At 43.2% G+C, this 13,239-nt stretch overlaps 1 protein-coding gene across 1 annotated transcript in view; it reads right to left on the bottom strand.

Moving 5' to 3' along the window:
- The window catches only part of LOC311241648 (calcium uptake protein 3, mitochondrial-like), a gene marked incomplete at its 5' end in the record, with an annotated part of 59,332 nt that overhangs the window by 22,022 nt on the left and 24,071 nt on the right, over window positions 1-13,239 (bottom strand). Inside the window, one exon of the mRNA XM_084330524.1 lies at window positions 12,432-12,526. Within this exon, the coding sequence (XP_084186650.1) occupies window positions 12,432-12,526 (95 nt within the window). The remainder of the gene's footprint in view (window positions 1-12,431; window positions 12,527-13,239) is intronic.

Genomic DNA, 13,239 nt, shown 5'->3' on the forward strand with positions numbered 1-13,239 from the left:
GTGTTTAGTTAGTGATCAGCAGGTTAGTTAGATGAGTGTGTTTAGTTAGTGATCAGCAGGTTAGGTGAGTGTGTTTAGTTAGTGATCAGGAGGTTAGTTAGATGAGTGTGTTTAGTTAGTGATCAGCAGGTTAGGTGAGTGTGTTTAGTTAGTGATCAGCAGGTTAGTTAGATGAGTGTGTTTAGTTAGTGATCAGCAGGTTAGGTGAGTGTGTTTAGTTAGTGATCAGGAGGTTAGTTAGGTGAGTGTGTTTAGTTAGTGATCAGCATGTTAGTTAGGTGAGTGTGTTTAGTTAGTGATCAGGAGGTTAGTTAGGTGAGTGTGTTTAGTTAGTGATCAGGAGGTTAGTTAGGTGAGTGTGTTTAGTTAGTGATCAGGAGGTTAGTTAGGTGAGTGTGTTTAGTTAGTGATCAGGAGGTTAGTTAGGTGAGTGTGTTTAGTTAGTGATCAGCAGGTTAGGTGAGTGTGTTTAGTTAGTGATCAGCAGGTTAGGTGAGTGTGTTTAGTTAGTGATCAGGAGGTTAGTTAGGTGAGTGTGTTTAGTTAGTGATCAGGAGGTTAGTTAGGTGAGTGTGTTTAGTTAGTGATCGGGAGGTTAGTTAGGTGAGTGTGTTTAGTTAGTGATCAGGAGGTTAGTTAGGTGAGTGTGTTTAGTTAGTGATCAGGAGGTTAGTTAGGTGAGTGTGTTTAGTTAGTGATCGGGAGGTTAGTTAGGTGAGTGTGTTTAGTTAGTGATCAGGAGGTTAGTTAGGTGAGTGTGTTTAGTTAGTGATCAGGAGGTTTAGTTAGTGATCAGGAGGTTTAGTTAGTGATCAGGAGGTTAGTTAGGTGAGTGTGTTTAGTTAGTGATCAGGAGGTTAGTTAGGTGAGTGTGTTTAGTTAGTGATCAGGAGGTTAGTCAGGTGAGTGTGTTTAGTTAGTGATCATGAGGTTAGTTAGGTGAGTGTGTTTAGTTAGTGATCAGGAGGTTAGTTAGGTGAGTGTGTTTAGTTAGTGATCAGGAGGTTAGTCAGGTGAGTGTGTTTAGTTAGTGATCAGGAGGTTAGTTAGGTGAGTGTGTTTAGTTAGTGATCAGGAGGTTAATTAGGTGAGTGTGTTTAGTTAGTGATCAGGAGGTTAGTTAGGTGAGTGTGTTTAGTTAGTGATCAGGAGGTTAGTTAGGTGAGTGTGTTTAGTTAGTGATCAGGAGGTTAGTTAGGTGAGTGTGTTTAGTTAGTGATCAGGAGGTTTAGTTAGTGATCAGGAGGTTTAGTTAGTGATCAGGAGGTTAGTTAGTGATCAGGAGGTTTAGTTAGTGATCAGGAGGTTTAGTTAGTGATCAGGAGGTTTAGTTAGTGATCAGGAGGTTAGGTGCTCAGCCTCTGGAAAAGATAGAGCATGGTGTTGTGGTGTGTGTGTGTGTGTGTGTGTGTGTGTGTGTGTGTGTGTGTGTGTGTGTGTGTGTGTGTGTGTGTGCGTTGCTCATGCTTAGCTCAGAAAAAGGTGTTTAGTGACCAAAGGACCCAGCCAGTACCAGGGCAGGAAGAGACCAATCAACCCAACTCTCTCCCCCCGCCATGCCCCGCCAAGCCAGCCACACCCCATTGTCCAATCCAGTGCCATGCTGAGGTAAAAACAGGCATCAGATTGGGCAAAAGATTATGAGGAGCAATTGTGCCCTGTCCATTATCATCATTACCACCATGATGCCATACGCGTGGTTCTACCTCAAGATTAAAATCCTACACTCCACCGTCGTGGCACAGGAGGGAAATATCGCAATATAAAGAAAGACCCCCCCCCCCACCCCCACCAAAAAAGAAAAGAAAAGAAGAGAATGTTGGTTCCATTTGAAGAATAACACAGATTCTTCTAGTAAATATATGTTACTGTTTGGAGTCAAACAGTGTGAAAACGTGTCCCCCTGAGAAATGAACAAATAATAATAATGGAGCTGCTGAGATAATGGGGGGGGGGGGCACTTTGTATGTCATACTGGGAGAGGAGAGCAAGTGGAGCGGGCTGTTTCTGCCTGAGACCTAGCAAGCGTTTAGCCAAAGCAGTGGAGCTGAAAGTTGCAGCTGGTTTTGAACCAATCTCTAAAAAAACAGAAATGGCCTCCTTGGCCCACGCCAAGTAACTGGTGAACAATGACTATAGTTAAGCTGGTCAGGAAGGCCAGTATAGCGTGGTTGGGGTGGAGCTGGACTCTCTAGCGGTGGTGGCGGAGAGGAGGAGCCTTGCTAAGCTCCAGGCCATCAGGGAAAACCCCTCCCACCCACTATACACAGACTTGGCTGACAGGAGGAGCATGTTCAGTGCTAGGCTAACACTCCCAAGATGTAGCACTGAACGGCACAGGAAGTCCTTCATTCCGACAGCCATCAGACTTTACAATGCATCGATGTGCCTCACTGCATCACTGAGCACAATGTGACAGTTACCATCTTCCTGGACCTTTACTTTTAAAACAACACTTTAAAAAAAAAACAATATTACACTTACTGTAGACTTCTGTATATTTTTACTGTGTCTATTTATTCTATTCTTATTCTTAGGCAATTCGTTTTGTTATTCTTATTCGTGACTTTGTTCTGTCTAAATGTTTAATGTGAGCGATTTGTAGTGTCAAATTTCCCTCGGGAGGATTCAAGTATTTCTATTCTATTCTATTCTATTCTAGTTCAGTACTGTATAACAGGTCGCGTGTATCCTTTCGGCAACTAACGTTTCCTTCCGCGTTGCTCTGATTGGCCAGCGATCTACGCTCGTTTCGCCCCTACGCCGGTAGCGAGCGCATGCGCATTTTGTTTTTGCCCCCACACGCCCACACACTCACACACGCATGTTTTAATAATAATAATAATGCAGGTTTTGTCGCCACGCCGGTAGATAATAATAATAATAATAATAATACTTAGAATAATAATACTTAGACAAACGCACGCAATTGGCACAAGTGTAAATTATGCATTCGTCACTCAGTTTTAACATCGACGCACTTAGCTCAACTCGTTCACCAGCTTGCTGTGGAGCCTATGGTCACAAGTTTGAATCACTCTTAGTTAGGGGTGGGAATCACCAATTTCATCACGATACGATACGATATCGATTCTTTGGACAACGATACGATATTTTCCGATATCACAAAGTCTGCCACGATACGATACGATTCGATTCAGGTGCATCAGTAACATTTAAAAAAAAAAGGCAATGGAAATATCATTTGACATTATTATTTTTGATCTCTTCCAGACATTTAAATGAAAAACAATCTATTGTTTTTAATACAAATAGACCTCCTGTTCACTGTTTTTGGTTCGTTTTTCTTTTTTTTTTCGATATTAATATCCTATCACAGCGCTGTATTTTGGCTGGAAAAGGCATATTGGGAGTCAGAAGGTGCAGTACCGGCCAGATCCTGTTAGTGGGGCTATCTCGAGAATGCAGTAACCCCCCCTCCTTCCCAGTCCCTAGTGGACCTCTGCTGCTCTCTCTATCAGCTTAGCTTAGTTAGCTCACGCTAACGCAACGTTAATTTAGGTATATAACGCGACGTGGGCATAAAGGAATGGCGAGGATGGAAAGCATGTTAGATGCATTTGACCCCTTGTGGGGAAAAAACCAACAGGCACTTATTTCGTGCAAAATAGGCGGACTCTGAAGCAATGCTGTCTAACGTCTACACACGCTGAGCTGCGCTGAGCTACTGTTGTTGTTGCAGCCAGCCGGGCGGATATGCTCACGAGGGGATTTTCAAAATAAGAGTATCGCAATATGAATCAATCTTTTTACGTTGCATCGATCCTATTTGATAATTGATAATAGATCGATATATCCCCTACTCTTAGTTCAATTTTTATTTTATTTTTTTAACATTGAATTAATTTATCATCTCTCTATATTAACGTAACTAGCTATTCATATCAATCGAAATAACGTTCATCTCTCTATATTAACGTAACTAGCTATTCATATCAATTGAAATAACGTATTGTAATGTTTTCATCTCTCTATATTAATGTGATTCCATCAACACTGTGGCTGAATAATGAAGCCCAAAGTCGCGTCACGCGCAAGAGCATATTACCTATGTGTTGATGGAATCACGTTAATATAGAGAGAGAGATGAAAACAATACAATACGTTATTTCAATTGATATGAATAGCTAGTTACGTTAATATAGAGCGATGAACGTTATTTCGATTGATATGAATAGCTAGTTACGTTAATATAGAGAGATGATAAATTAATTAAACGTAAATTTAACTAGGAGTGATTCAAACTTGTGACCATAGGCTCCACAGCAAGCTGGCGAACAAGTTGAGCTAAGTGCGTCGATGTTAAAACTGAGTGACGAATGTATAATTTACACTTGTGCCAATTGCGTGCGTTTGTCTAAGTATTATTATTCTAAGTATTATTATTATTATTATTATTATTATCTACCGGCGTGGCGACAAAACCTGCATTATTATTATTATTAAAACCTGCGTGTGTGCGGGCGTGTGGGCGTGTGGGGGCAAAAACAAAAACATGCGTGGGCGCGAGGGCATTATCGCGGCTCATGCGCATGCGCGCGCTCGCACCGGCGTAGGGGCGAAACGAGCGTAGATCGCTGGCCAATCAGAGCAACGCGAAGGTAACGTTAGTTGCCGAAAGGATACACGCACCCAGGTCATGGTAACACACAGAGCCATCCCTAAACTTTTGGGGGCCCAAGGCAACAAAGTGCAAAAAGGTCTATATCAGATGTCAGATGTAAATGGCTTGGAAACCTACTGTACGGTAAGTCTAATTTGGAGACACACAGTCGAAAACTGAACCCTCAGGCCACCAAATCTCCCAACATGAACCTGTCTGATTCACCTGACAGTGTCTTATCATTAAGCGTCTGATACAGGGACAAAACGAAGATTAAACTCAAGACAAAACAGCTCCAAACTATCTGATTCACTCTGGTATCCTGTCTCTGTGTGATTCATTTCACCGTCTTGTCATTAGCAAACCATTTACCTCACAGACAAACACTCCCAGCAGAGAGCAAAAGGTTCCCAATAGGGAGGTGTAGTGGTGACGTCATTGGTGTTTTCCCGCGCGGTCCACCCTCCTTGAAATCGCCATGTATTTCCAATGGACCCATTTCTAAATCGTCTCGTTTAAAACACATAAAGCATGAACATTGGCACGGTGTACCTTTCTGTGTGTATTCATCCACAATCTATAGCTCAACATGAAAAAAATTGCAATTAATCGTAAAAGTAGCAAAACAACAACGTTTATGTTTCCGTTCACGGAGGAACTACACGTCTCTCTGGCGCTGCTGACCGCGACAGCACTGAGCAACAGGCTGGTAAGTGTAGTTCTTTTTTAACGACAAATTAAAAACCTTATAACTACCTTTATTTCAACCAAAAATGCTTAAACAATAATGGTAGTGATAGAAGGGAACTCATTTTGTGCAAAAATGGAAAGCTTGTCAATGTTCACGAGGCAGAGAATTGTTACAATAGCCGATAATACATGTTCCTAATGATAAATCCCTATACGGGTGGACCTAGGGTGACCAGATGCAAAAAGTCCAAAAGCAGGACAACAGTAAGATTTTGGTGGGACAAAGTGGGACAGATAGATAATGTAAATTTTTTTATTAGAATAACTCGTCTTCGAGGGCGGTTAGGTGGTCGAGCGGAGATTGCGTTCGTCACCAGCCCCGGAGCTGTGAGCTTGATTCGCCTGTTCGAATCCAGCTCACAGCTCCGGGGTTGTCACCAGCTTGGCTGGCCGTCTGCACTGATACAATTGGCTGTATCAGAGGGTGGGAGAAGCTGGCGGGGTGGGTCCGGGTCGTTGTAAACAGCGACTCCTACAGTTCGGTCGGGGCGCCTGCTAAGCGCGGATTGGACGTGAGGGGGATAGTGTGGTCCTCCCACACGCTACGCCCTCTCAATGAGAATCCGCGCTGCCAGGTGAAAAGAAGCGGTGATTGGCTGGACGTGTGTCGGAGGAAGCACGTGGTAGCCTCCACTCTCCCAAATGATCTGACTGTGGGGGGTAAAGCGCAGCGACCAGGAAGGGACTGGGAATTGGCATACGACTAACATTGGGATGGGAGAAAATCGGAGGAAAATGGAGGGGGAAAAAGACCAATAAAAAAAAAATAAAAATAACTCGTCTTCACCAAATAGATAAAGGTTAAATCAAAATAAATACAAATTAAATACAGAATTATATCTCTCCACATTCATCTTGGCACTGGCAGCCGGCTTGTTACCACCTAACATCTGTTTTAAATATTCAAACTTTATCACTTGACAGGAATGTCTTGTGTTCGATATTTTTTTTTTTGCCTCGAAAAGAGGGACATCCTCTCAATATGTGGGACGCGGTCTCAAATGGTGGGACAGTACAACCAAAAGGGGGACACCTGGTCACCCTAGGTGGACCGTGCGGGAAACTAAAGTGACGTCACACTACACCTCCCTGTTCACCACACTGATTCAGACTGCGGCCACCAGGTCTCTGATTAGAGACAAATGATGGTTAAGAGTGTCTCTTTTATGTTAAAAGTGACACACTATACGCATTGGTATCTCTTTATGACACATGAGCATTTCAGACAATGTCCCAGACATCTTCGAGACAACATCCAACATCCAGGTCACGGTGTCAACAAACACTGCCTCTTTCACGCCCCTCCTCTGTCAGTGTTTTCCTCATCCCCCTCTCTCTCTATATTCATAATACTGAAGAACAACAACAACCAAACCCTTAATCCTGACAGTATATCTTGTCCCTTGCACTTGCTTATTGCCAAGTTGCTTGCAATTGCCGGTGGGTTCACAAATGTTGACCGTATCTATTGTTGCAGTTATTGCGCCGACCTGTTGACCTGAATAGTGAAAACTAGCTAATACACGGCGATACACACAACAGGTTGTTTCTGATCATGTCATTGCGTATTTATCTGTGTTTGAAATAAGATTGGAGTAATAAACAATGTACTTTGCTAAGTTGCTTCTGGATGATAGTGTGAGCTCAACTCTGTCAATTGTACTTAGTAGGTAGTTACTTACGTACTTAGTAGGCTGGTAAAGATATGCCTCCTAAAGTGTGTAAACGGAAGTACAGGAAGTACCGGCTACAGGCTTTCCGGTTTCGACAAAACAATTATAGAAACGTGTGAAGTGCAATGGCTTTGCCTGAAGAATTTACTACATGACCGGGACGTTCTAGCTTGTTTGCCGACAGGATTCGGGAAACGTTTGATCCGTTCGGAGGCAGCTTCCAGGGGAAGTACATACACCGGAAATTCTACCCCACAGACACTTTCAGCGGTAGTTCTTTACCAGGCTTTATCTCACGGAGGAGATAAAACTGGGAACGAGGTTACTTACTTTAGTAAGTAGGTTAATTCATGCGTACTGCCCCTGGGCAGAGGGGGGAGGGGCACTACTCAACTCAACTCAATTAAGTATCCCTCCTGGCAGAGGTCATAAACCAACAGCTTGAGGTTCCTGGAAGCTCCAAAACATCAGAGCAAGGCCATCATCACCTCCATGATGTAATGGTTACCACGGCGACCAGGCACGGGCCCACACCTGCTGTATCACCACGGCGACCAGGCCAGGCACGAGCCCACACCTGCTGTATCACCACGGTGACCAGACCAGACCAGGCCCACACCTGCTGTATCACCATGGCGACCAGACCAGGCACGGGCCCATACCTGCTGTATCACCATGGCGACCAGACCAGGCACGGGCCCATACCTGCTGTATCACCATGGCGACCAGACCAGGCACGGGCCCATACCTGCCGTTAGGACTGTTTGTAACCTTTGATCTTGAAGCGGAGGGTAAAAACAGTGATTACTGATGTAAACACTAAATGCCGTCTGCCCCCTCATCTCTCTCTCTCTCCCCCCCCCCCCCTCTCTCTCTCTCTCCCCCCCCTCTCTCTCTCTCTCTTACTTTGGAGGAAGTACTTATTGTAGGCATTTAGTGAATCAGACAAACTGTCAGACCACAGATACAAACCTACCACAGTGACTCACTCTGGTGGAATCTATACACCTAGTGTCACTGTTACAAACACAACGTTGAAATGATTCAAAACTTTAATCTCCGAAAAGAAACCGTTCGATCATGCCAAAATCGGCCCGAGAAGTTCGTAAGTGGAGTTACGAAGACATTTCTCTCTCTGTCTCTCTCTCTCTCTCAAAACAAGTGAAAAAAAGTAGTTCACCGTCTATCCATCCTGTTGTACGGGGGTTTACGTCGAGTGAAACAACAGTGTCTGTGGATTACCAGGTCATGATTTCCTGAAAGAGAACTTTGCTTCAAATTTGTCAAATGTATTTCTTTGGTGCTTTGAGCCACAAACCAGTCAGATATCTCCAAAACGAGGCAACCAGACGGCCCTTTTAAGATGTGTCCCACCCCCCAGGGTATAGCCTCGATTCCAGTCCAACATAGAAGCCTATAACGTCGCTCACTCCTCCTATCTGTATCCTGCCTATTCTCTCTGTTCCTCCCTTCTTCTCACCTGTGTCCTGGCTGTCAGTGCCTCCTACTCAGACAAACACACGGTGAGGTAATGGTGATCGTCATTCCTTCTCGCTCTCTCCCTCCCTCCCTCTCTGCTTGTCGGTCAGCCCCTCCTTCCCCAGACAGAAACAGAGAGGGGTGCTGGTGACTAACCTGTTAAGTAAACACATCGTCACCCCTCTCTCTCGCTCTCTAAAATACCTCTTCCCTTTTAGTCATTCCTCTAAATGTGCCCTCCCTCTCTCTCTCACAGCTCTCCCCCAACACACCCTCCCCCCACCGCTCTCGTATTCCCTAAATGTGCCTCTCTCTCTCTCTCTCTCTCTCTCTCTCTCTCTCTCTGCTCTCTCTCATCTCTCTCTCTCTCTCTCTCTCTCTCTCTCTGTCTCTGTTCCTTTCCCCTAAATGTGCATCTCTCTCTCTGCTCCTTTCCCCTAAGTGTGGCTCTCCTCCCTCTCTCTCTCCTCCTCCCCCTCTCTCTCTCTCTCTCTCTCTCTCTCTCTCTCTCTCTCTCTCTCTCTCTCTCTCTCTCTCTCTCTCTCTCTCTCTCTCTCTCTCTCTCTCTCTCTCTTTCTGATCCTTTCCCCTAAATGTGCATCTCTCTCTCACAAGTTTCAAGTTTCTTTATTAGTTGTCATACAGAAGTACAGAAGACTTTTATATAAAATGCTTCTTTCTGTTTTGCTCCAGAGATTGTGCTAGATAAAAATATAAAAAGTATAAAATAAGTATAGCAAGTATAAAATAGAAGTCAAGTACGTAGACAAAAGTGTTCAATATCTCTCTGCTCCTTTCCCCTAAATGTGCATCTCTCTCTCTCTCTCTCTCTGTCTCTCTCTCTCTCACTCTGACTGTTGTATTCCTGTTGTTTATCACACGTTTTATTACCCTGCCTTTCCTCGACATCGCAAAAAAGTACTAAATCATCTTAACAACAACCGTCCACCCAACCGGCATGTTATTCAATCTTGTATTCAAAGTCTTCAAATCGGTTCTCTTCAGAGTGAAAAAGGAACGACCTGCCTATATGGGGCAAGATGTTACTTTTTTCCAGACAGTTCTTGTAGTATCTTGAAAATGGCAGCTCACTGCACTTGTTGAGCACAAGAGGAAATGCTCGAAACAAGCTGAAATAAATCATCTCGTCCCAAAACGAGACAACGGTCGTCCTGTGTTTCCTTCTTGTCCCACCTTCCTCTACTTATTTTGTCCATCATACTTTCTGTCTGCCAGCTTCCCATCCTCTCCTCCCACCACTTCCCCTCTTTCACTCCTCTCTCTATCCCTCCCCTGTGTAAATACAAGGTCATCTCCATTACCCTGCACTATCATTATCACCATCTAGCTTCCGCAAGTCGCTGGCCTGCAATTAGCTACTAGCTCGATGCTACAGCGGGCACATAGCCTGTTATTAGGCAGCTAGCCTGTTAGCAGCAGATTAGCTTCACCCGTTATTAATCATTACCATGGAGTGAGCTTTTTGGCAGCTACCCTGTAAGCGGTATGTTAGCTTTACCTATTAACAATCATTGTTTTGTAATGGTAGCTAGTACACTAATAGCAGTTAGCTTACAATTCAGTTATTTAACTGATACTGGTCATTAAGCAAGCTTACAAGCCAGCAGTGAAATGATTTAGCCAGACCACAAATGTTAAAAAAAAAAAGTAAATAATTGATAAACTTGATAGAGACTTTTTAACTAGACCTACTTCAACAAAGGTGATTCAAAGCGTATGAGATTCAAGATGATGTTTGTGGTACTATATGATCATGCTGATTTGTATGTGGTTCTGAATCTATTGTCTTCTAATTCAGCGGTTTCCCTTTTTAAGGTGTAATTGAGGATGATTTGACCACTGGACAAAGCTGAAGCCACAACAAAGAGGCACAGATACACATACACATCATATCAGAAAGGCTGAATGACGGAGGGACAGTTAACACAAGAGGTAAAGAGAAACAAAACAGGTTATTATAACAGGGAACATTTGGAAAACATGGACATTTGGATATCAAATATGAATGTATATCTTGTGGAATCTATACACCTAGTGTCACTGCTACAGACACAAAGTTGAAATGATTCAAAACTTTTATCTCCGAAAAGAAATCGTCCGATCATGCCAAAATCGACCAGAGAAGTTCGTAAGTGGAGTTACGAAAACATTTGTGGTAACTTTCTTGTAAATCCATTCGAGCATGAGGACCATGGTCCTTATGTCCTCCAGGTCTAGAGAGATGAGTGAAGGATGAGGGAGGGAGGAGTAATCTGAAATAAAGAGATGAGTGAAGGATGAGGGAGGGAGGAGTAATCTGAATAAGAGATGAGTGAAGGATGAGGGAGGGAGGAGTAATCTGAATAAAGAGATGGGTGAAGGATGAGGGAGGGAGGAGTAATCTGAATAAAGAGATGAGTGAAGGATGAGGGAGGGAGGAGTAATCTGAATAAAGAGATGAGTGAAGGATGAGGGAGGGAGGAGTAATCTGAATAAAGAGATGAGTGAAGGATGAGGGATGGAGGGAGTAATCTGAATAAAGAGATGGGTGAAGGATGAGGGATGGAGGAGTAATCTGAATAAAGAGATGGGTGAAGGATGAGGGAGGGAGGAGTAATCTGAATAAAGAGATGAGTGAAGGATGAGGGATGGAGGAGTAATCTGAATAAAGAGATGGTGAAGGATGAGGGAGGGAGGAGTAATCTGAATAAAGAGATGGGTGAAGGATGAGGGAGGGAGGAGTAATCTGAATAAAGAGATGAGTGAAGGATGAGGGAGGGAGGAGTAATCTGAATAAAGAGATGAGTGAAGGATGAGGGATGGAGGAGTAATCTGAATAAAGAGATGGGTGAAGGATGAGGGATGGAGGAGTAATCTGAATAAAGAGATGGGTGAAGGATGAGGGAGGGAGGAGTAATCTGAATAAAGAGATGAGTGAAGGATGAGGGATGGAGGAGTAATCTGAATAAAGAGATGGGTGAAGGATGAGGGAGGGAGGAGTAATCTGAATAAAGAGATGGGTGAAGGATGAGGGAGGGAGGAGTAATCTGAATAAAGAGATGAGTGAAGGATGAGGGAGGGAGGAGCAATCTGAATAAAGAGATGAATGAAGGATGAGGGAGGGAGAAGTAATCTGAATAAAGAGATGGGTGAAGGATGAGGGATGGAAGAGTATGGAGTAGGGCTGGGAACAAATATTGAAAATAATCTGTATCAAATTGTTTCATTAGAAGTAGATCGATCTTTTAATAATGTTTCAGTGGATGTGTGAAGATTTTGGCAAAAAGTTATTTCTAGTCATTACACCTCCCGTCCTGCAGGTGTCTCTCTAGTGTGCCTTGCGCTGAGTTTCTGCCCGATCTACTAACGGAAACTCAGTTCACCGAATGACAACAAGTGTGCCCTGAAACCAGCTACCATCAATCTGGAATGGAATAAGGTAATCAGTGCCACTCATCCCTAGTATGGAGAGAGCTAATAAACAGAGGGATGGAGAAAGAGAAAGAGGGATATATGTATGGATGGATGTATGGTTGTATGTATGGATGGGGGTATGTATGTATGGATGTATGAATGTATGAATGTATGAATGCTAATGGATGTATGAATGGTATGAATGTAGGGATGTATGGATGTATGAATGTATGAATGTATGGATGTATGAATGTATGAATGTAGGGATGTATGGATGTATGAATGTATGTATGAATGTATGGATGTATGAATGTGGATGTATGGATGGATGTATGAATGTATGTATGGATGGATGTATGAATGTATGTATGAATGTATGAATGTATGGGATGGATGTATGAATGTATGGAGCGATGGATGTATGGATAGTTGGATGGATGGATGGGGGCTGGATGGAGGGATGCGTGTGGAGGACAGGTGGGTCTGTGTACCTCAGCCAGGTCAGAAAAGAGGGCTTGACTGGCCCCGCGCCTCAGAACGTCCAGTAACTCCGCGTCACAAAGTCCTGACTGTCTGTGTTTAGCACCTGTGGGAGCGGTCAAGCAGGGTCAAGCAGGGGTCGCCGGTCAGTCCAGGACAGAGACTGCAATACTGGAAGATTCAGCTCATCAGGTACAGAGGGGTTTTCTTTCAAATCAAATTTATTAATTCATTAAGTAAATAAAATAGTAAAAAAAATACTCAATCTGGGATTTTTCCCTCTGAAAATATGAATAACAATGAATAACATTTCTTAACCTAAAATGTATAAAACAAAAACAAAAAGGACTTGTGTGCCGTCACTCAATACAATGACTTGGAATAAGTGCATAATTGTATTGGTTGAGTTCTTGTTCCAAACGATCAAAAAAAAACGTACATACCTTTAACATATCAAGGATAAACAAATGACTTAATAGAGTGAGATATAATAATATGTTGCTTGATTCCTCATAACAACTCAAAGCCGCAGGTGACTGGGTTCGCTGATATGCAGCTTGAATGAAGACATTTCACTGAGGTTTACACCATGACATCTGAAACACGACCTAAAATGTATTTGGATGGTTTTTGCGGAGGGCCTCACAACAGCAAACGACACAAGGCAGTTTAAATCGAGCACATCTCATTATCTGAAGCCATTTCTTTAGCACTGGGTCTGTATTCAAATGAAAATCCACCCTAAATGTTACATGTTACATCTGTTATTTATATCATCTTAGACAGTATATATTCATGATACTTGTGAGGTGCTTTGGA

The sequence above is a fragment of the Notolepis coatsorum genome, assembly GCF_963971535.1.
Source record: "Notolepis coatsorum genome assembly, chromosome: 15".
In the NCBI taxonomy this organism is placed as follows: Eukaryota; Metazoa; Chordata; class Actinopteri; order Aulopiformes; family Paralepididae; genus Notolepis; species Notolepis coatsorum.